Raw genomic sequence first — 22,480 nt, forward strand, 5'->3', positions numbered from 1 at the left:
TTTTTTCTCTCTTTTTAAATTTGTATGTGAATAATAAATTTACATTTACACAGTTGAACGGTGGAACAAAGATGTTCAAAATGTAGATGTACCGTTTAAACATAAATAAACCCCAAAACAAACATTAATATAATAATATAATCGTAAATAAGCTGTCCTGGCACTTTTTAAGTAACAAATAGCATACAGACATTTGACGCAGATTACGGATTTTGGCCAAGTTTAAGCAAGAACAAATAAAGCCTACTGAGTCAGGAAATCATAGCGATTGCCTTTTCAAAGCACAAGTAGCACATGTAAAAGCAATAGCACCCAAAGGGCCGCTAAAGAATCCCAGGAATCCCAATGATTTGACACTCAACAACAGCTGGAGCTTGAATTGGAAAAGCTCCTCTGGACTTCGACATACTATGTAATGCTCAAAGGCATGATATTTGGGAGGCTGTGAATGTGATACAAGGTCAAGCGATCTGGATGTCACCAGCTATCCCTCTGTATATTTCATTGACGGCACAAGATGAAGGCACAAATGATAAGGAAATCATGTCAGTTCTTTGTCAGGGTTGTTATTAGCAATACTATATCAAGTTGCGGCGTTTTTTTTGCAGTAACGATCGAGTCAGGTTTGCTGCTGCCACAAAATCGAATTGCAAGTGACAGTTAGGACCGCTAGGAAGACCACCTGTAGGCTCAGTCATGTCTCAAAGTTACATAGTTCCTTCTATCTTCCATGTAAAAACAAATTCTAATGGCAGGACCCGAGCCCATGAAAAGGATCATCTGGAAAAATGAAAGAGGAGGGGGGAAAAAGTGAAACCAAAAAAATAATAACAGTCTGCTTTTCATTACATTCTTAAACTGTTGGGAGAACGTTTCAGTTTGGCAGTTTTCCTCCGTGGAACTCTCGGCCAGAACTGCTGAGAGTCACAACTAATGAAAGGCACTTGTAAGAGAAGAAATCAGGCCAGCCTGCTGCTTTTTCTCTCCACCATTCGTTTTCTCTCCCCTCTTTTTTTTCTTCTTCTTCTTCCTCCTGCAACTGTCAGCAAAGGGAGAGTGGGAAAATTCCTTCAAGCTACTTTAACTTCAGGTTAACAGTGGGATCTAAACATGCACACTGAAGTTCTGGTACAGCCCGCGCTAGTGCCGCTGATTCTAATTCTGCTCTCTAGCGTGGAGGACACATTGTTACAGTCTGTGAGGTGAGTTTCTGCATAACTTCATGTAAAAATATGTTTTTCGTGTTTATTTTGGGGTGAGTTGAGGGTGCTAGGGGAAAGGAGGTGCCGAATATGCTGACATAGATAATGCAACATGCAGTGCAGAAAAGTTGACGATTCTGTTTGCACTTCAACTTTTTGGTGTGTTGTCAACTCTGGAGTCTGACTTTTAAATGTGTCTCTGTGTAAGTTTTGTTATTTTTAATTCAGGCTGAAGACAGCCCTTCAAAAACATCTCAGATCATTTTCAATGCATACTACATTTATATGAATACATACTGTCGAGTTGGATTATTATGAATTTGTTTAAATGGTTAATTGTAATAACAAAAAAACTTAATTCAAAGAAATCATTATATTTGTTGAATTATATTTTGTTTCATTTTATTACAATTATTTGAGTAAAGAAAATCAGAATACTTATGAAATTAAAATACATAGTAATCATATCTATAGTTTAGGTTAACATCTATTTTTATTTATACAATTACTTTGTATCCACAGGCAGACTTAACCATGTGCATGCTACCACCATTCACATCAATGCAATTTTCATAATATTCAACGTAACGGGATGTAATATGAATTAAATAAACACTGATGGACACTTAATTAGACAATCGTGCAATTTCATCAGAATGAATGTAACAGATTGTAACAGATTCAATAATGCTGGATTTCAATTGGAGTACCATGCATGTTTCTGGAATGTGGGAGGAAATCAGAGCAGCCCAAGAAACCCACGCAGGCATGGGGAGAACACACAAACTCCACACAGGAAGGCTAGAGCTGGAATTGAACCCTGCACCTCTGAACAGGGAGGCAGACGTGCTAATCAGTGCACCACCGTAATGTTGTGGCAACTTCCCTGCTGAATGAAAAGCTTGTTACAATTTGCATCATCTAGGTGTTTTGTCCATTAATTGGTAAACCCTCAAACATTACCCACGAGAAGCAGCCACAGCTTTCCATTGGTTTCTCCATTTTTTTTTTTCAAAGAAGTATAACAATATAAGAGCTGCTGTGGGTGTGAGTCATTCATTAATGAATGTCTTGCACTGCTAAAACAAAAGTGAAGTAGATGGAGGTGTAGTCTTGGCAACTAAAGGAGAACAAAGACTTTTTATTACAATCTTGGATGCATGTGACATCCAAAAGCGAGGAACCGGAAAAGAAAATCGGATCAATTCATCAGTTAAGGAATAGTATGCCCAGAATCTTACTTCGGCATCTTCATTCGGAGAACTGTATTCTTTTAATGTAGCTGCAACCTTTTCTGTCATACTATACAAACTTCCGCAAAGGCATGCTTGTGTGAGTTTGATGTGGAAGACCTGAATTGCGCAGCCGGTGTAGGACAGATGACTTCAATCATACTCTTGTTGACATTCACGCAAATGGCATGGAATAGATTCCATTACCTCAACCCCTGTTCCTTGGCAGCAGAGTGTCGGACATTTGTGTAGCTGATGTGAGATAAATAACCCCAACCCTGGGTTACTATTAGTATAGGTTCAGATAGTTGACTTGTGTATCTGGTGTGCGTTCAATTCTCATTACCTCAATTCCTGGTAATGCAGTTGTCCACATGGTTTTGTTTTTTTCTGGATCTTATGTGCAGACCTTCATCTTTGGTTGTTGGTAGCCTTCACATAACTGACTGCAAATCGTGTTCAATAGAAAATGCATGGGGTTTTTTTTTTGGGAGTGCAGTCATTCAAATAGCTGACTTACTTTTGTCTTTTGGAAGATAACCCTTGCTCTTTTCTGTTTTTTTAATTAGCCAGGTGGCCGGCGTGTGTCGACTCTCCTCTGAGTCTTCCCTGCGTCGCTGCCGGACACCCGATGGCAACATCTGCAGCGGGAGGGGCAAGTGCGACTGCGGTGTGTGCGTGTGCCAGGCGTCAGATCCAGAGAAATTCTATGGGCCTCGCTGCGAGTGCCATGACTGGGTCTGTGCCACACACAATGAAAAAAATTGTAATGGTGCGTACACAAAGCGGATGTCATGACATATGCAGCACAAGCTGATGATTCACTCAAGGTGCCGAAATAATTTCTGCATTTCTGCTACAATATAAGCAGCTTTTCCATTACTGCAGGGATGAGCAATATTTTTTTGATTGTTTTTGAGGAGGAAAAATGGGGAACCAACTTCCGTGGGCCAAGATGATTCACCTTGACAATAACAGGCCATGTTGTTTCTGGTTGTGGCTCAGTTAAAAAAAAAAAGAAAAAGAAAAGTATATTTGGTGCCTCGACATTTTGAAGGTTACAGTTTTCAGTCTGTTGATCGCTTTGTACTTTTTAGGATTCTGTGGAAGGAGGAACAGCTCAGTCATGAGTCATGTTGCAAAATTAGAAAATAGGTTGCTCTAACAAATGTGAAAAATTATGTTTGTTGTTTGTTTGTGTTGTTTTCACTTAGCTGGCTACTTATTGATTCGTAGCTATAGCCACAACATGTTAGAAATAGGTGAGACAGACTACCATTCTCACTCTGAAAGAATAGAACGGAACCAAGTCATTCATTTTCCAAGCTGCTTATCCTCACTCGGGTCGTGGGCGTGCTGCAGCTTATTCTAGCAGTCTAGGCGAAAGGCAGACTAAACCCTCAACTGGTCATGAGCCAATCACAGCGCAGAAATAGACAACCATACACGCTTATGGACTATTTAGAGTTTTAATTGTACCTACCATGAATAATTTGGGAATATGGGAAGAAACTGAAGTACAAGGAGAATTTAAAGGCTGCACAGGAAGGCCGGGGGCCAGACTCGGACCCACAATCTCCAAACTGTTGGGTCAATGTCCGAACCAGCCTTCCACTGTGCCGCATGGAAGGGTTAGTGTTAGGGTTAAATTCATTCTATAGGAGTCAAGTGTGACCACATAATTGTCATGGGCTGCTCACATTTCAATCAATACTAATTGTAGCATGTGATGTAAACATTGCACAATTGTGCTTTTGTCACATCATACATTACGGGTGTCAAACTCAAGGCCCGGGGGCCAAAAACGTCCCGCCACATAATTTTATGAGGTCCACGAAAACAAATCAAATTCATGTTAGTAGTAAAATTGCACATTGTCTTCACTTTTTAAAAAGAATGAGATATGGCTAGCATTTTATTACCATTCATCTTTTTTAAATATTAGATTTTTTTTTTTACTTGTCTCAGATTTGAAAACTAGTTATTCATCAATTTGTTGTGTAGTCTATACTGTATATAATATGAAGCATTCGTACATTTATTTGGTAACAGCATGAGTGGGTGTCTGTGTTCTGCAACTGACTAGGAGCCAATGTCAGCTGGTTTAGGCTCCAACTGCGCAAGACCCTGAACAGAATAAGTGGCATCGAAAATGGATGGATGCACGATTGCACAGATGGTGCAAACGTACCTTTTACTAAGATTTCTGAAAGAATAAATGGGTGAGCTTGCATTGTATTTAGTTGTATAGGCCTGTATGTTTTATTATACTATAGGTAGTTACCTACATCCAGATGTCAGGGTTGAATAGTCAAAAAGGTGCAGTTGCGTAGGGGAGCGGGTCAACAGTAATAGAGATATGAATGGTTGCACGTGATGACTTTGGGAGTGATTTATTTGGCCAGACAACACGGCTGCCGCGAGAAGCTCATTATGGTTCAGCAGTCTGGAACAATGAGGCCCGACTTTTCGGCCCCCGATAATGGGCTTTCACTCACCGCTGCACTGCTTGGCATCTGAGGAGGGATGGTGTTTCACACCTTGACGCACAGTAACGCACCAAAACACACTGACGTGTAAAGGATCGGGAAATAGCGCACCCATAGTACCATATGGAAGTGAAATAGAAATATTTTCAAAGCTGAACAGAGCAGAGCCAAGCTCTTTGTTTGTTGTCTAAAACTGGTTGCCTATTTCTCACCTTATCTCTGTTGCCCTTCAGTTTGGCGAGTGGCTCTTTAACGTTGAAGATTTTCAATTTGCCGATATTGCAAACTCTTCAAGATGAGTTTTTTTCTTGAGTATGTCGAGAGGATTCAAAGGCAGGGCTTTTGTTCCTTTTAGAGCTTTCAGTTGCAACTCCATAATGTCCTCCCTCTTTTGGTTTCAGTGCTTGAGGGTGGTTTTTTTTTGTTGTTCTGTAAAAAGCGGAGGTGGAGGAAGTATTACAAGGACGTGTACTGTATGGCATTCATTCACATGCAGAAATATCCATGTTCCATTTAACGAAGATGAGGGAATACTAGGGAAGATGAGAGAAATAAATAAATACTAGGGTCTGTGGCATTTTATTCACAGCAAAGAAAAAAAATATGTTTTATAGAACAAAATGCACAATTCTCTTTCTTTTTTTCGATGTTATACTACTACTACTAATTATTATTATTATTATTTATGCACATGTGTGTATTTTGTTTCTTTTTTCTTTAATGGGAGCTCACCCTTGGGAAACGTTCCTTTTCGCCAATGCTGTCAGGACATGAAGTTTGTTGGTCTTTTCATTTGATCTGAGGGGAAAAGAAATATGGTAAACATAGTATGAAAGAAAGAAAAGTCTGAGTGCACACAATTTCAGTGAGCACACGTTGGATTTTACAGCTGTGCTAGGGTGTGTTCCCTAATTTAGTGTCATACATTCCGATACAGTATTACATGATTTACTGATTGCATGAAAACAGCCTGTTGCCCCAAACATCCACTGTGCTTTGTACGGCACTTTTAATTAAAATGAAAATTTAAGGTGTACCTCATTTCAGCAAATGTCAGGATTAACATTGAGCAGAGCAACATTATGGTACCCTTGACCAACATCTGCTCGCCAAATGTGCGAAAATGTCCTATCATTCTATCCATGTTTTTTTTCTATTGCCTCTCTTAATGTTCATCTCTTTATGATTTGAGCAGATTTTTTTGCAAGTCACGGAATTTCCATAATGTCCTGCCGTACGGAAATTGTTTACAAATCCATCACAATAACATGAGAAGAAATCAGAGCAACTGGGGATTATTTCACATCTTTTTTGAATAACTTGTGGTGTTCAGGCTCAACGTGGCACTTGGTTTAAAAAAAAAAATCTCTCCCTCCCTCCTCACTGAATAGCCACGTGAAGTCTGTTCCACTCTCTCCAACTTTGACTCACCATGCTGAGGAGTGTATTTTCCTCTGGTGTCTTTATATGGACAGAAAAATGGTTCTTCCTTGGCCTATATACCCCAACAGTCAAAGGTTTCATAAAAATAGTTTAGGTACTTTAGCATCACTGTTGCTAACTCAATGCAATAAAAACATAACCCTGGCCTCACACTTGGTTGAGCTAAAGTAGAACTTTAGAGGCTGAGCCCAACTGCTCTCCCATCCAGAACTATCCTTATTGGTGCAACCTCTGTACTTTTTCTGGCTGGAGCCTCGGGGATTTCAGGCTTTACTGCCAAGAGCAAGCAAGCATCCCACCCAAGGGCCATTGTGTCAACAGCAGTACACATCAAATGCCTCCAAATGTAGTACAGCAATTACATAATTGCAATTGGGTTTTGGATGTACGATGCCAGATGGAATAATTTGCCATCATCACTCATCATGTTTCTCAAAGTGTGGTCCATAGACCAAGTAATCTGTGACTAAGTCACTTGCAGTTTCAACTCCGGGAACTTTACATGAGGGTGAGTTTAGGCCCTGATAACTATTGGGTAATTTATCAGGGCCAAAATATCCTGCAAAGAAGGTAGGGGGTAAGTATAAAATAGGTCTAGGAACTTTTAGGGTGGGATGAGCAGCATCGAACATATCGAGCTGCATTTCCTTTTAGCAGTTTACAAATCCTGCCGTTAAAATGTTCTAGTCAGATACACACTGCTGACTCCCCTGCTAAGGTCCTTGGACTTCTGAAAAACTATTAGCCCCCAAGCAGGTCCTCCAATAGTTTTTAGTCCGAGGGGAAAGTTCCAGCTCTCTTGTATTGCCTGGAAGTAAAAGATTCCATAAAAGGTTCCTGGAATTACCGTATTTTCCGGACTATAATGCGCACCTAAAAACCTAAAATCTTCTCAAAAGCCGACAGTGCGCCTTATAGTCTGGTGCGCCTTATATATGGACCAAATTTAAACTGGCCCGAAGCATTGTGTCATGAAAGCAATCATAAGTAGCCCACTGAAGACTATGAATCATGAATCAAAAAGACTATGGATCATTATTTTGTGATTATAAAGTAATTTGTTGCGTCTGAAGTTGAAATAAAAAAGATAAAATGGAGAATGATTTGATTTCAAATACATATGTTTTTACTTGAGACATTGTAAGCGAGCCATTCACTGTGCAGTGAGTCACCCAATGAGTCCAATGTGGGCTGTTGGGAGGAAAAACGCCAGTCAATTCTTGACAGTCCACGGTACGCCACTTACACTTTCTGCGGCTGAGACAAGTGGCAGAACATCCTGTCTGTTGTGAAACATAATAAGCCAAAAGGAGAGTGTTTCTTTTACAGGATGGCACTTACAAATATGAGTGTCTGCTGTTGATTTTTTTCTTTGTGGTCTGTCAACATGAGATGACTTCCTCTCACCCTCGAACAGCCACAAGGAGAGCGATAATTAGTCACAGAAAAGTGCAATTGAGCAAATTAAGTGGATATGTTATATCCACAGTACTGTATTATGCAAAAATGATTGGACCGCCACTAGTTTTTTCACAACAGTTATTTTCACGTAGGAGGACAATACTTGTTAGAAAGTTAGTTGTAGAGCACAGGTGTCAAACTCAAGGCCCGGGGGCCAGATACGGCCCGCCACATCATTTTATGTGGCCCGCAAAGACAAATTGTGCATCAAATTCGTGTGTCATTACTGAATTGCAAATTGTCTTCACTTTTAATAGTATATATTTTTTAATATTTCACGTGTATTTAATAATAGATGAATTTGAAAGATAATTTAAAAATTAAAATAAATGAATAAGGAATTCCATTTGATTAATATCAGTCAATTAATACCAATCCAGTATAATTGACTATGTAGTCATTTACAATAAGTCATTTTAACCGCATAAGGAAAATCCAATAATCTGTTGAATGTAACAAACTATTGCACGCATTATTCAATGTTCTGAGTGCCATTCTTAAATTATATTTTGTCATTGAGTACGATTGTATGAGTCACCGTCCTCTCCTTGTTCATGGTAGCACTACATCGCCAGTTAGAAACATCTCTGGTCCTAATTGGTTGTATCCAAGGATTGCTCAGAACCTGATTGGCTGGTTAACACTGAGCGAGTGTGAAATTGTTTATCTGTGTGTAGTAGCGTGGGAAGCAACATTCCAAAGAGAGTGAATTACGAGGAAGGGTCAAGTGTGAACAAGACACGAACGTTTCCACAAACAAACTTTCAATCAGATGAAGTGTTTGTCACCCTCCTGTTTATCACAGACAATTATACAACACTATCAACACAAGACAGATGGACAAACATAAAGAAATAGATTCATTCAAAACTTGAATACATTCAATTCTGAGCTGAGAAATGTTCAAAGCAGGTGATAAAACTGTAAAAGCAGGTTTTTGCATAAATGTATGTATTGTGTGTATAAAGAGAAAACCATTTATCATACATATGATTAAGAAATGTCTGGTCGTATGTGGCCCCCCCAGTCACACTTATTGTGGCCCCCTCCATCATTTAAGCTACCCATTCCTGCGATAGATAGATAGATCTACTTTCATTTGTCAAATGCTCAAAGGTGTACGCAGCGATAATGAGGATGGATGGAGGACAAGTCTGCTAATGATTGATGGACAGCCCTTGAGAAGGACACTGCATTTACATGATGAATGAATCGGGAGGATGATGGAGTGTGACGAACAGGGGCCCCTTGTCGCCAATTGTAAATAGAGCATTATTTCCATTCTGCCATTTTGAGTGGTGGCCGCATCAGCTATGTTGCAGCGGCCTTGCCAGAATCGGCACTTACAATTCAAATGTCAATGATCATTTCAAATTTAGCATCTTTATATTGTATTATTGATAGGGGAACCGAGTCAAAGGATTTTTTTTTTTTGTCAGAATAATGTTCTATCCTGCCAAATTAGTCAAAATAGGGTATTTTGATTGTCCTTGTAGACGCCTCGGGTTTTCTTTAAGGCACATAATTGGGAGAAACTAGAGGTTTTGATAATGACTCAAGTGGAAACATCAGGATTTGTGTTTTTTCATAAACAAACTACTGTCTAGTTTTATATAATGACAGCTGGATGTTTGGAAGAGATGTTTGGAACCACAGCTTGCATTCTTGGGCAGATTTATGATTTGATTGGTACTGAAGCACTGCAGAGATAAATTTCGTACCAGACTATCATTTGCAGTCTTGGTTGAAAGATTATGACTCAAGAGGCAAAGAAAATGTCTACAGTGATGCGTTTTAGTGTTATGTATGCCAATTTATTGCTCCTGACAAATGTTGTAAAATAGGAATTGATGGAGGGACTATTTGCACACTGGGGTGGGGAAATAGTCCCTTGGTGATTTGACAATTGAAAAACGATAATGAGTTTTCTCCAATCAGTCATTTTTTGTACTGCTTGTCCACCTTAGGGTCGTACTGTAGGGGTGCAAGAGCCAGCTACTAAGAATTCAATTAGATACCAAAAGCAAAATGCTTCAGTCATGATGGCTAATAGAGAAAATGAAAAGCTTAAAACAATTGTACCTTTTATTCTTGTACTTTGTCTATTAGATAGTTGTCAGGCTCTTTTCTGCTTCATGCCGAATGATGTTCGGAGTAGAAACACGACTGCACAATCTGCATTCTTGGACAAGAAGAACCATTCTCTCGTGATTCGACTGCCAAAAATAAAAAATGATTTTAGCTAACAAAAGTAAAAGTGGATAACGACACAGGATATGAGATACAGACTGTTTGCATTCTGGGGTGGGCGGAATGGTTCCATCCTGATTTGAGAGAATAAATTCCTTTTGAAAGAAAATGAAAATAATTGTGTTGAACCAAATTTGTTTGTTTTTCCATTTGATAGTTATCAGGCTTTTTTCTTTTTCGTGGAGAATGACATTAGAAATGACTGCACCATTTGCATTCCGGGGAAGTAGGGAGCAGTTCAATGGTGACTGGAATGGCAAGAGACATTTGTTTCCCTAACAAAAGTGAAAAGCTCATGGAGCAGTGTGTTTGTGTTGTTGAGGTAGGATACTTTCTTGTTTATAGAGAACAATATCTGAAACAAGGAATAACACACTGGATGCCACCATTTGCATTCTGGCCTGGTGAGGAAGCTTTTGTTGTGACAAGTCTAGTTCTCGAGTTCACTGAAACTGACGTAAAACGTTAGGAAGTTGCACATTGGACCTAACCATTTTTGTTGCGGAGTGGTCAAAATTATTGTGGTGAACGTTTTAGCCACTCCAATACATTAACTAACAAATATTGGCAAAATAATAACTCAATATGGTCCTCTCTTGTCAGAGTTAATAACATTTACATGCTACTTAAGGAGGCACCTCGACCTCCTCCTGCAAACCCACAACAACACCCCTCTTTATATCCTGGGCTTTGCGGTCCATTTTTAACCACAGCATTTTGGCATAATAAACAGCATGCAGTGTGTGCCATTTCCCTTCAGATCACGGATATTGCGACTGCGGGAAGTGCGAGTGTGACGACGGCTGGTTTGGGGAGGCCTGCCAATTCCAAGAGGAGTGTAAGCTTTCTGCAAAGAAGAGCAAGGAGCAGTGCAGAAACCCTCAAGGGGTGGTATGCTCCAACAGAGGTACAGTGTTGCATTTAGTGATAAATTATTCATTATTCAAATTAATATTAAGAATGAGGTGGCAGGGTTAAAGCATCAATTGATGCCTGTGTTTATCTTCAAGTGACTCACCAAACAAACATTTGTAATTGCAGTCATAATGGGATACTGATTATTCATTATTTATTATCAAATGGTTCAAACTTCTTGGTAACAATTTAGTAAGAGTAAGTGGTCTATTCTTTTTGCCCAGCAGTACATGGATCTGCCTGTCATCTGAATAGCAATGGAAGGAAATGCCATGTCTTTGTAGGATGGAACCGAGGGACAGTAAACACAATAAAAACAGCAAGGGCCCCAAAATAGACCCCTGTGGAACACCATGCAACAGAGGGACAGAGCGGGACTCGAAACAACTTGGGCCAACACAAAAAGTTCTGCAAGGAAAATATGATCAACTACTTTAGAGCGCCACAAGGGATATTAACCTGGAGCTGAAAACGAGCTAGCAGAATATTGTGGTCCACCGTATTGGACACTGCAGTTCCATCCAACGAGACTAGGCACACAGTGTATGGTCACAATTGGGTGTTGGAAACATAATATGGTGTCTGTGTTTGAATTTTCTCCCTCACTCTTCCCGTGGCATTAACATTACGGCAACTTTTTTTTTTTGTAAAGGGACTTGCAACTGCGGTAGCTGCATGTGTAAAAATGAAGACAACAAAGGCCTGGTGACGGGAACCTTCTGCGAGTGTGACGACAGCGAGTGTCTGGATGAGGAGACTGGTGAAGTGTGTGGAGGTATGTGCCAACATTTCCATGTGGGGAAATAGAATATTGTATTCTGACACCAACGTTATTTAAAGATTAAAAAAAAATCATCTCATGTTTTGATAAATAGTGCCAGAGTGTCAATATCCTCAATATGAGTGACCTCATCAGATTGTTGCATGATGCACTGTGCTTCCAGGCCACGGCCAGTGTTACTGTGGAAACTGTTACTGTGCTGCTGGTTGGCATGGAGACAAATGTGAATTCCAGTGTGACATCAGCCCATGGGAGAGCAAACGCAGATGCTCATCTCCAGACGGCAAAATCTGCAACAACCGAGGTCTGTTCTTGCGCTTTGAAGCCACAGGGCAACTCCAGTGATTGGGATTTCTTTTTAAATAATTTATTCAGCCTATAAAATGTTACTAGAATGTCACTGTACAGTATGTACGACAGAATAAAATTAAGGAAATAATGAATAATTAATGCTAACAGGCACTATATATACTCTAACAAATGGCAAAAAAATAAATATATATATATATATATATTTGTAAATTAAGTAAGTAATAAGTTGAAAATTCTACCATTGCTCATGATCCTCTACATTTCCAACAGACCTTTTTTCTTTCTTTAGACAATTAGTTATAGAGGACTACTGAACTGTGTTTTTAGACGGAGCCCCTTTACAGATCTCATATTTCTGCCTAATTTAACAAGCGACACAACACTGTCTGTGTTCACGGAGTGGAAGGCCTTCATGATGTAGCAGTAGAGACAGAGGGCAAAGGCCAGACAGAATTGACAAGCATTAAAAGCAACGAGCCGGTGACTGGAGGTTTTGGATTTGAGGTTCATGTTGAACAAAGTTTGAAACTTTCTATGGTTGCATTAAGCATTTTGTGTAAAATGGATGAAAAGGAAAGAAGAAATCAGACAGGCTGCTTGGATTGCAAAGCTCTAGAAAATGATTTGAATTTTTTTAGCAAAGTTGGGGAATTTTTTAAGTATTAAAATTCATTCAGGGTCCCACACAACTATGAAACCTTTGAGTCCGACAAATGAAAAATTCAACATCCCTATAAGCCCCATCCTTTATTTTGTAAACAGCTAGTTTAGTCTTGTTTATTCCAATAATGTCCCAAAGAAAATTTTAAAATTCAAAGATTTTTGCAACAGCATTAACAGTGTACAGTGATGTATCAGGGAGGATGAGGGTCAGGATAGTTATTTGGGACAGGTCAGTCAGAAAATTGGTGAGTCCTTGTGGGAGAGCTTGGGAAGGTGAGGTGTGAAAAGTAAGGATATATTGGGGGGGGATTGGGGATAATGGGGTTTGTCAAAAAGGTCATCAGGGAAGCAAGATGTCAACCCGGACCATTTGGAGGTTACTTGGGGGAGGATACGTGCGATTATCGTGGAAGGCGGGAGGGTCTCTCGGAAGAATATGGGCTCAATTTGGTGTGTGGGAAGTCATCTACAAGGATAGATGGGCTTCAAACGCAATTACACTTCAGAACAATATTTCTTCACATAGAGGTCTATGCTGGAATTGACTCCTGACCCCAATTTATTGCCATATATGTCATCCTTTTCAATAAATAAATGCCAAAGTCAAAATAGTAGCTTGATTTATTTCACTGTACTGGCAACATTACTCAGTGTCCAATGACTGATGTGTTTATAGTCTTCACCCGCAGAGTTTACAGTGAAGAATAAAACAAAAAGATCTACTGAAATATATTGTACATAGTCTATACTGCATCAACCTACGTCGATGTTTTCTTGTTGATAATTTCTCTTTAGATACTTCACAGTAACCTTCATCTCCCCTGTGTGAAAAGCTTGACTGACAGGAGACAGTAGAGGAGCACCTCCATCCCTCACCCCCCCGCTAATAATACCCTAACTGGCATGCTGTCAAACTGCTCACAGCTCGATGGTGGCGCTTTGGGCTAAATGCATGCATTAATACACAGCAACTGGTCACAACTGTCTCTATAGGAGGACTGAGTGCAAAAAAAACAACAACAAATAGTCAAAGTCTGTGCTGGAAATAGAGGTGTGGATGTTGTATGTCTCTATCCTGTGACATGAAGGTAGATGGTTTTCATTATGGTGGTGTGAAGGGAGTTGGGGTGGGGGGTTGAACCCTAACCAGAGGGCCACATACATGCCTAAGGGCACACCAGCTGGCACACTTCCCCCGGGCTTAGTCATGCTCTGACAAGCAGTCATACCACGGGATGCTGCTGAGCCAATGCTGTGATTCTACTACATACTCATGACAACTTGTTGTATTAAAATATTTGAAAAAGTATTATATTTATTCCTGTCCCTTAGAGGACAGAACCAGACCACACACATGCAGGTAGGAAAGAAGACTCACCAAAGGTCACCAAGAGGTCAGCAAAGAGTGTAGCACCACTTGAGCTGGGTCAGCAAGGATGAAATCTTGCTCAAGCGTTCGACGACCAACTAGGGAGTAAAAGCAAAAAAAAAAAAACATTCAAGGAAAAGAAATAAGTACAATGCAGTTAATTTCCCATCACTGAGGACAAAATGAAGAATTTGCAAACCATCTCAGTTGATCCAAGCAATTCTAATTACAAATGTAACCTCATCGGAACTGCAAATTAAATTTTGTGCACGTGTGCATGTGTGTTAGGCACCTGTGTTTGTGGGGAGTGCAGCTGTTATGATGTGGATCCCTCTGGTGATTGGGGGGATATTCATGGCAACACCTGCGAGTGTGACGAGAGGAACTGCCATGCCACCTATGACCGATACACCGATGACTTCTGCTCAGGTAAGATGATCCGTCATTGGGCTAATTAAAAAATGAATAAATAAATAATGGGAAAGTGACAAAAGTGAGTGTCAGAAATAACAAACTAGCTTCAAGGTCATGGCAACTGTATCAGGGTGTTTGATGCGGCTCCCCTCCCTTCCTCCAGGTCACGGACAGTGTCACTGTGGCAGGTGTGACTGCAAGGATGGCTGGGCTGGAAAGAAGTGCGAGCATCCACTCTCCTGCTCCATGTCTCTGGAGAGCAGCCTGAAGAAGTGCAGGGGAACGTCTAGACTGCCCTGCTTTGGACGAGGTACACCCGCTTCCTTCCACCCTTGCGCGCCTGTTGCCATGGTAACCCCCTGCGCTCAGCACTCACCTCCCTCTGTAAAAGTGGGTCATTTCTAGTGTCTATTTTGAATAGAGCTAACCACAACAAAGAATACCAACTATAGCACCTCTCTGAACATGTCAATCAAAACAGGGCATTACAACCATCATTATTGATATTATATTCTATTTGATGTCTTCAGAGTAGGATCACTGTACCTATGGACAAGCCTCAAAGGACCTTTTCATTAGCACCAGATATACATCTGGGAACACGATAAGACACCTCTGATTAAAATGTGTTGACCAATGCTTTTAGTTATATAATTCAACCTCAGAAGTGTAAACCACATTAACCCGGTACACGAGAGAGAGCTGTTATTTTCCAAAAGGTTCATGACCCCTGCTTCAGAATGAACTGTATCTAATAAAGTTGGGGCGTTCACTATAGCAACGGCAAAGTTACAGTGAACAGGTGGTGGGTTCATTTGTGTGATTTATGACGCTGTATGATTCATTAGCAGCCCTGCTGGACAGCAGAAGCCCGTTGTCTTGCATCCCCTAAAACCACTAAAGTCTGACTTACAATTGGATATGTGCTGGAAAGTGGCGCTACCACAGCAGATGTGCAGCTTGCATCTTCTCGGTGGACCTTTGTGGCCTGTTGATTGATGACAGTCGGTTAAGCAAGTGGCAGGACAGACGTGACAAGGAGACACTAACAAATTGATTTTCTTTTTTTTTTTTTTAATCTAGCACATTTCAGCTACAAGCACGGAGATGTTAAATCATTGTTTTTTTAGACAAGCTGAAGTCATAATATATAATAATCATACTTAAGAGTCTAAATCATTTCCTAATTGAGGGAATGATTTCCAATTTGTTGCCATTGTGACCCTGGAAAATTACACTAATGGTTTGTTGATTTTGGGACTTGAGTGGACACCGCTCATTTTGTGCTAACGGATTTTCGTACAAAAAGTTAAAGTTGTATGCATTCAATTCTAGTAAACATACCTTATCAAGAAAGCTTCAAAACCATGCTAATGGGTTGTAGCATGGAGAATAACATTATTTGTCATTTTTTTTGCAACATGGAGAACAAAATTTCTGCAACCAACAACCTTGGGAACTCAATGGAAAGATAGTGGATCGGTGAAGATGTCCAATTCAGTGCTAATCCAAACTAGGATTGTCACCCTTGGTGAACGTCAACAACATGCCACTGAAGCTTCCATTGCTTCCAGACATTGGTTTGATGTGTCCAGTCAACCCCCCACTTGAACATAATGAAACAGAAGAGAGGAACATGTGACAGCAGACTTAATTAACTCCAACACCTCCAGCGGTGCCTTTAAATTATCTCCACAAGCTGCAATAAAATGGAGCTTTAAACTAGAACAATGAAGCCTTGTTAAAAATGTCATCACTGCTCATTCATTGGCTGCTGGCATCTGTTTAATAATTAATGACCTGTATCCCTTACTTTTGAAGTCCATCAGTGTTCAAACCAAACACTAAAACCTGTTTAAAGTATTAAGATTTAAAAGCAAGCCCTGGAGACTAGAAATAAGCAACTTAGAACTGACTTTGTTGCAAACACACTGGCTTCAGCTACAAAAGCTGCAAGAAATTCAGTGAAGGGAAGTCAGGCAGCAGAGAATAGGAGGCATGAATAGCGGGTGCAGATGGCAACTTGAGCGGAGAAAAACCCTGAAATGTAAACCAGCCGCTTGAAGGCTTTTTTATTCTTCTCCCTGAGACACATTCTTTCCAACATGTGGTATTTCCTCTGGGAACCACCTGCTTTTATCATTGAGATTCCTTTCCCAAGTGATGGTAAAACGATGAACGGGCACAATCTCCTATCTGGCATTTGACGTCCAGAGAAAGGTCAAAGTTAAAGAGGGTCACTGTAGTTTATTTTGTGAGGCGATGCTTAATAACTGGAAGGCAGACTCTGAGTGACATTTTCGATATGATTTCCCTTCCCGCTTCGCCTCGGACAGACAGTATGTGTCATCCTGATGACTTGTCACTTGACTGGTCTCTAGTTGGTACTATCGTACTTTCCGGATTATAAGGCGCACCTTCAATGAATGGCCCATTTTAAAACTTTGTCCTTATATAAGGCACCATTAATGCATCACGTCAAATTTTTAATCCAAATCAAATCATTCTTCATCTTATCTTTTTTATTTCAACTTCAGATGCAACAAATTACTTTATAACCACAAAATGATGATCCATAGTCTTTTTGATTCATGATTCATAGTCTTCAACGTGCCACTTATGATCGATTTCATGACACAATGCTTCGGGTCAGTTTAAATTTAGGAATTTGGTCCATATATAAGGCGCACCGGACTATAAGGCGCACTGTCGGCTTTTGAGAAAATTTTAGGTTTTTAGGTGCGCCTTATACTCCGGAAAATACGGTACTAGTACACTCAACGTTGAAACAATGCTGATGATCCCCGACTAACATCTTGGATTGGTTTAAAATAATTCTGAAGAGTTGTATCATCAAAGCATATTTATAGCAGTCTATAGGCTGGAGAAATCTGTAGTTTGACCATAGCACCAATGAGCCAGGCTCATATGCCCTCAAGGTGTCTTTTTGGTGGAAGGTTGGAGGACTTTTGATTGGGTTCCATTGTGAGTATAGCTAGACAAAGCCATTTTTTTGCTCCATCCATAGAGGAGTGTCCCTTCTGTGGGAGCAAACTACATTTTAGTTTCCAATTAAAGAGAATGGCAAATGTTGCATGGCCTCCATTGTTTATTATTAGGTGGCTTTCCTCTTTTCATTGGCACTGTGGCTAAAAGGTCTTCAGAATCAACAAAATGCCGCATTTTTTCCTTCACTCAGTCTCTGCAAGGTACACTGTGCTGCCCAGTGACTCAGCCTGCTGCCACACTCTCAAAATTGCAAAATTTAATTTGCTACGCCCTCAAACACTTTCAATGGTGTGCATCTGCAGGGTTAGCCATGAAAACTCAGACAAATGTGTCTCTTGGCAAGCATGTGCCTATGTGACTTTTTCACAAAATGTGATAAGCGAAACCACTCCCACACACACAGACACACACACACACACACACTGACGCACGTACACAGAGACTCTCTCTTTCCAGGTGTGAATGGTTCAACAGGCGGATATAATCGATAAGGCAAGGGTGTTATGACATCAGTGGTTACCAGGGTAACTGACTCTCTTGCACAGATGGTGCCATGCTCTATAGTTCTCTGCGTATGTGTGTGTTTGGACGTGTATGTACTTGCACAACTCAAAAATGTTTACCCAGTTTCATGGCGGAAAATAAAGTTTCAGAAATAGGAGTACATTTTATAATATGATCATATGTACATTACTTCTAAAAAGAGCTTGCGTGCTAAGTGTGGTGCTCCCATAAATATAAATACGTAGTGTGCTGTCTCCTATTGTACGCTCTATTGCTCCTTTATTGGGTACATTTGGTCAACTGCTAAACTACTGAATGTCAGGTCAACCAATCATGCAGCATTATTGTCTATAGCAGGGTGTCAAAGTCATTTTTATTGCGGGCCACTACATAGTTGTGGTTTCCCTAGAATTGGAAGTCCCCTCATATTACAACAGAATCCAGTAATAAAAAGTTGAACAATTTTCTAATTTATTTTGAAAGTGGCATTGTAACAAAAATGTGTTGCAATATCTTACTGTTATTAAAAGGAAGACAATGTAGACCACAGGTGTTAAACTCAAGGCCCGGGGGCCAGGTACGGCCCGCCACATCATTTTATGTGGCCCGCGAAGACAAATTGTGCATCAAATTCGTGTGTCATTACTAGAAATGCAAATTGTCTTCACTTATTTATTTGAATGTTTGACCAGTTTTTACTCATCTGATTTGAAAACGAGTTATTTGTCAGTTTGTTTTGTCGCTTTTACTGTATATAATATGGAGGTGCTCATACATTTATTTGGGTTGACAGTCATCCTAATGGGCCTCCGAGAGAAGCTATGACTACAATGCGGCCCATGAAAAAAAATGAGTTCGACACCCCTGATATAGAGTTTTGACATTTTAACAGGAAACATTGAGTTGACACACATAATTTGCCTTTGCAGGATACATAAAATTATGTGGCCGTATGTGGCACCCGGGTCTGGAGTTTGACACCTGTGACCGTATAATGAAAATGCCGGCTTTGACGCTGTCACGTTTATTGTTTTCAATGATTTTGATGACATGTCGTAGCCCAAAATGAATGACAAATGGTTGTATGTTGGAGTTTTCTGTTATGTCCATGTTTTGCACTGGTTAAATTATTTGACGCGTCTGTGACAAATGTGCTAAATAATACAGTTTGCTTTCGTCATTGAATTTCAGATGATAAATATTTATGGCATGCAATTTCAAAACAAATAATCGACCGAATCATCAAACTCATTGCGTGTGAGGCGTTCTATGTTGATCATCTCCATTTCTCAAGTATACCACACACTATGAGCAGTAAATAAATAACATGCTAATTTTCTCCTCATCAAATGTATTTATCGTGTCCCCACCATTTCATTTCTCATCCTTGCAAAATCTTTCTGTCATCTTTACTTATTCTTTGCAACTCTGCTACACAAGTGTTAAGTGCAAACACATGCTACCCACACTTAAGACACAAAAGATGTGAACACACCATTTTTCTCTGTGGTTTTTTTGTAGGTCAGTGTCAGTGTGGACAATGTACTTGTCACCCACCTGGGGACAGTCGAGTTCACGGGAAGAACTGCGAGTGCGACGACCGGCAGTGCGAGGACCTCTCTGGCGAGGTTTGCGGGGGTGAGTGCACATGCACACAAAATTACAAAGAGACTCTTATCAAGTGCAAAGAAACGGCAAGAATCGAAAGAGATTTGTCAGGACTCATAAGTGGTGCGGCTTTTTGGAACCCAAACACAACATTGCGGCGTGACCACTTGACAATTTACTGTTATGAATCACAAATAAAGCCACAAATAATTGTCTTTGTCCAGGGGAAAACAAAGGGAGGTGTCTTTGGAGCTTTTTTTATGCAAGTCGGGAACTAATTGAACTAAGAGGGTGCTTCCATCAATGACTCTTTTTCTGTGCCTTGACTGATTGAAGTAGCCATGCGTGGACGGCAATTTCGGCAAATTGAAACTGCTCGCTGCTTTTAATTTCAGAAAATCACATGGTGTTCACAGACACAGCATCAGCCACTAAATTGTCAGACTGACATAAAGGAGTGCCATGTACAGTTCAAGTTGGTGCAGCTGTAAAGATGCTTTTTTTTTTATGTGCGTCTTTGTCACTTAGGTTGTTAGGTTGCATTTAGAATCATCTTGCCATTAGGAAATAATACAAATAGGAAAGGCCCTTCCCTGTGTCAAGATTATTTATTATCCATCGGAACATGACTTATCGTATTTTCTGGACTATAAGGTGCACCTTCAATGAATGGCCCATTTTAAAACGTTGTCTTTATATAAGGTGCACCGGACTATAAGGCGCATCATTAATGCATCATGTCAGATTTTTAATCCAAATCAAATCATTCTGCATTTTATCTTTTTTATTTCAACTTCAGATGCAACAAATTACTTTATAATCACAAAATAATGATCCATAGTCTTTTTGATTCATGATTCATAGTCTTCAGCGGGCCACTTATGATTGATTTCATGACACAATGCTTCGGGCCGGTTTAAATTTAGGAATTTGGCCCATATATAAGGCGCACCGGACTATAAGGCGCACTGTTGGCTTTTGAGAAAATGTTAGGTTTTTAGGTGCTCCTTATAGTCCAGAAAATACGGTAAGTACAATTTTAACATTTTCGCCTGTCATCTAGGTCTAATGGGTTGCAGAAGTAACTGAGAACTGTAGCCAAATTGTGAATTCTATTTATTGCCTCATTCAGAATGATGTCTCCTATAGACCAAAGGCCCTTTTAATTTCCGCCATCAGGTCATGGTTACTGCTCGTGCGGACGCTGTATCTGCGAGGAGGGTTGGTTTGGCAAGCAGTGCCGCTTCCCCAGGTCATGTGACCTAACCGACACACAAAGCAAGGAGCAGTGCGAGACGGCCGATGGAGTTCTGTGCAGTGGCAAAGGTAACTCATGAATGTTAAAACTAATTTGAATATTTTACATCATTTATTATAATTCTGCAGTCGAAACTGTGTGCAAGTCATGCGTCTAAGAATATGGTCTTGTAAAATCCAGGTTCCTGTCACTGTGGCCAGTGTATCTGTTCTACCAAGGACTGGTGGGTGTCCGGAGAGTATTGCGAGTGTGACGACAGAGAGTGTGACAAACATGATGACCTTGTTTGCACAGGTACACCAGTTGAACGCAAATTTTGTTGAATTTCATACAAACGTGCTTTGTATGTTTTCTTACTACACGGAATCAAGCTACTAAGCTTAACATAGCTTGTAATTTTCCTTTAGCAAAAGTAGGTTCCAAGTACATTTTTAGGTACTTTTGTCATAAAAATAAGAGCTGGTCACGGATCTTTTCTTTTTTTAAAGTAATTTGGTAGCATTTGGAAAAAACATCTAGGCTCCATCTTGACGAACTCATGGAAATGACCAAAATGCCCGTAAACGCCAAATGGCAGACTGTTATCATGCAATGGTTTTGGAGATTTTCTCATTGGTCATCTATGACAGACCCGCAAAAAAAAGTCCAAAACAATGCAAAGCCATAAAACTGAACTGGTTTCAGGGGTTTTCAAAACATTTCAGGGAGCCCAACTGAAGCAATTTTTCGTGGTCACACCTCAAACCAAGCTAGAATTCTAATCAGGATGAACATACTTGCAGAATAGGGTGAATTTTTAATTATTGAAAAACCCTGAAAATAGTGATTTGTTTGACCCAATAATGACAACTACAAAAAACTACCCATTAAAGCCAGCCCAAGTGATTCTCCCAGAGAGTGTCAAGGTGTGAAAAGAGGTACCTTGTTAAAAAGATCTTGTCATTCACAGCTTTTTCTTTCTACGTCATTGCAGGAAATGGACTGTGCAACTGCGGCTCCTGCGAGTGCTGGGATGGCTGGACTGGGAACGCTTGTGAAATCTGGGTGGGGGCCGAGTACTGAGAACCCAAGGGCGACAATGGAGAACCAAACCTTAGAGAAGCAAAACATGGACTTGTTTTTATTTCTTGTATTGTACTGGCTACAAACTATTATTTGTAAAATTGGATTTTGATATATAAACATCTATTTGTGTTTCTTTATGACAAAGAAAAATCGGACGAGAGTTGTCAAATTAACACAAACAAACCAATGGAGGCAGAGAGTAGGCGTTGTTTGAGCGTTTTTATTTCTTTCGTTTTTTTTTTTTTAAATAAAACATTAAATGCGTCGCATGAAACGACATCTTGCATGAAAAACAATGCAAAGAAGATCTTAAACATACATACATGGTTACAAATTTGGTTTATAACATGACATAACTCCAAATGGGCATACTTGCAATGGTATATAGTATTATATATTTGTTTTTAAAAAATAAATCATCTCAATAGTGACTCTTTCTTTAGCTTTCCCTAAAAGAACAAGACTCAGACTTCCAGGTGTGGATATTTCTCACTGACTTGAGAGA

The 22,480-nt window shown here is 40.0% G+C and overlaps 1 protein-coding gene across 1 annotated transcript; it reads left to right on the forward strand.

The window, feature by feature from the left end:
- The first annotated feature begins 852 nt into the window (after positions 1-852).
- On the forward strand, positions 853-22,406 carry itgbl1 (integrin, beta-like 1). The gene is made up of 11 exons (XM_061287020.1): positions 853-1,202; positions 3,004-3,206; positions 10,838-10,984; positions 11,645-11,767; positions 11,937-12,077; positions 14,406-14,546; positions 14,695-14,841; positions 19,566-19,682; positions 20,832-20,978; positions 21,091-21,204; positions 21,884-22,406. The coding sequence occupies exons 1-11, from the start codon at positions 1,111-1,113 to the stop codon at positions 21,970-21,972; spliced, it is 1,461 nt and encodes a 486-aa protein (XP_061143004.1). The 5' UTR covers positions 853-1,110; the 3' UTR covers positions 21,973-22,406.
- The last annotated feature ends 74 nt before the right edge of the window (positions 22,407-22,480 follow it).

Source organism: Syngnathus typhle, linkage group LG9 (genome assembly GCF_033458585.1).
Source record: "Syngnathus typhle isolate RoL2023-S1 ecotype Sweden linkage group LG9, RoL_Styp_1.0, whole genome shotgun sequence".
Classification (NCBI taxonomy): Eukaryota; Metazoa; Chordata; class Actinopteri; order Syngnathiformes; family Syngnathidae; genus Syngnathus; species Syngnathus typhle.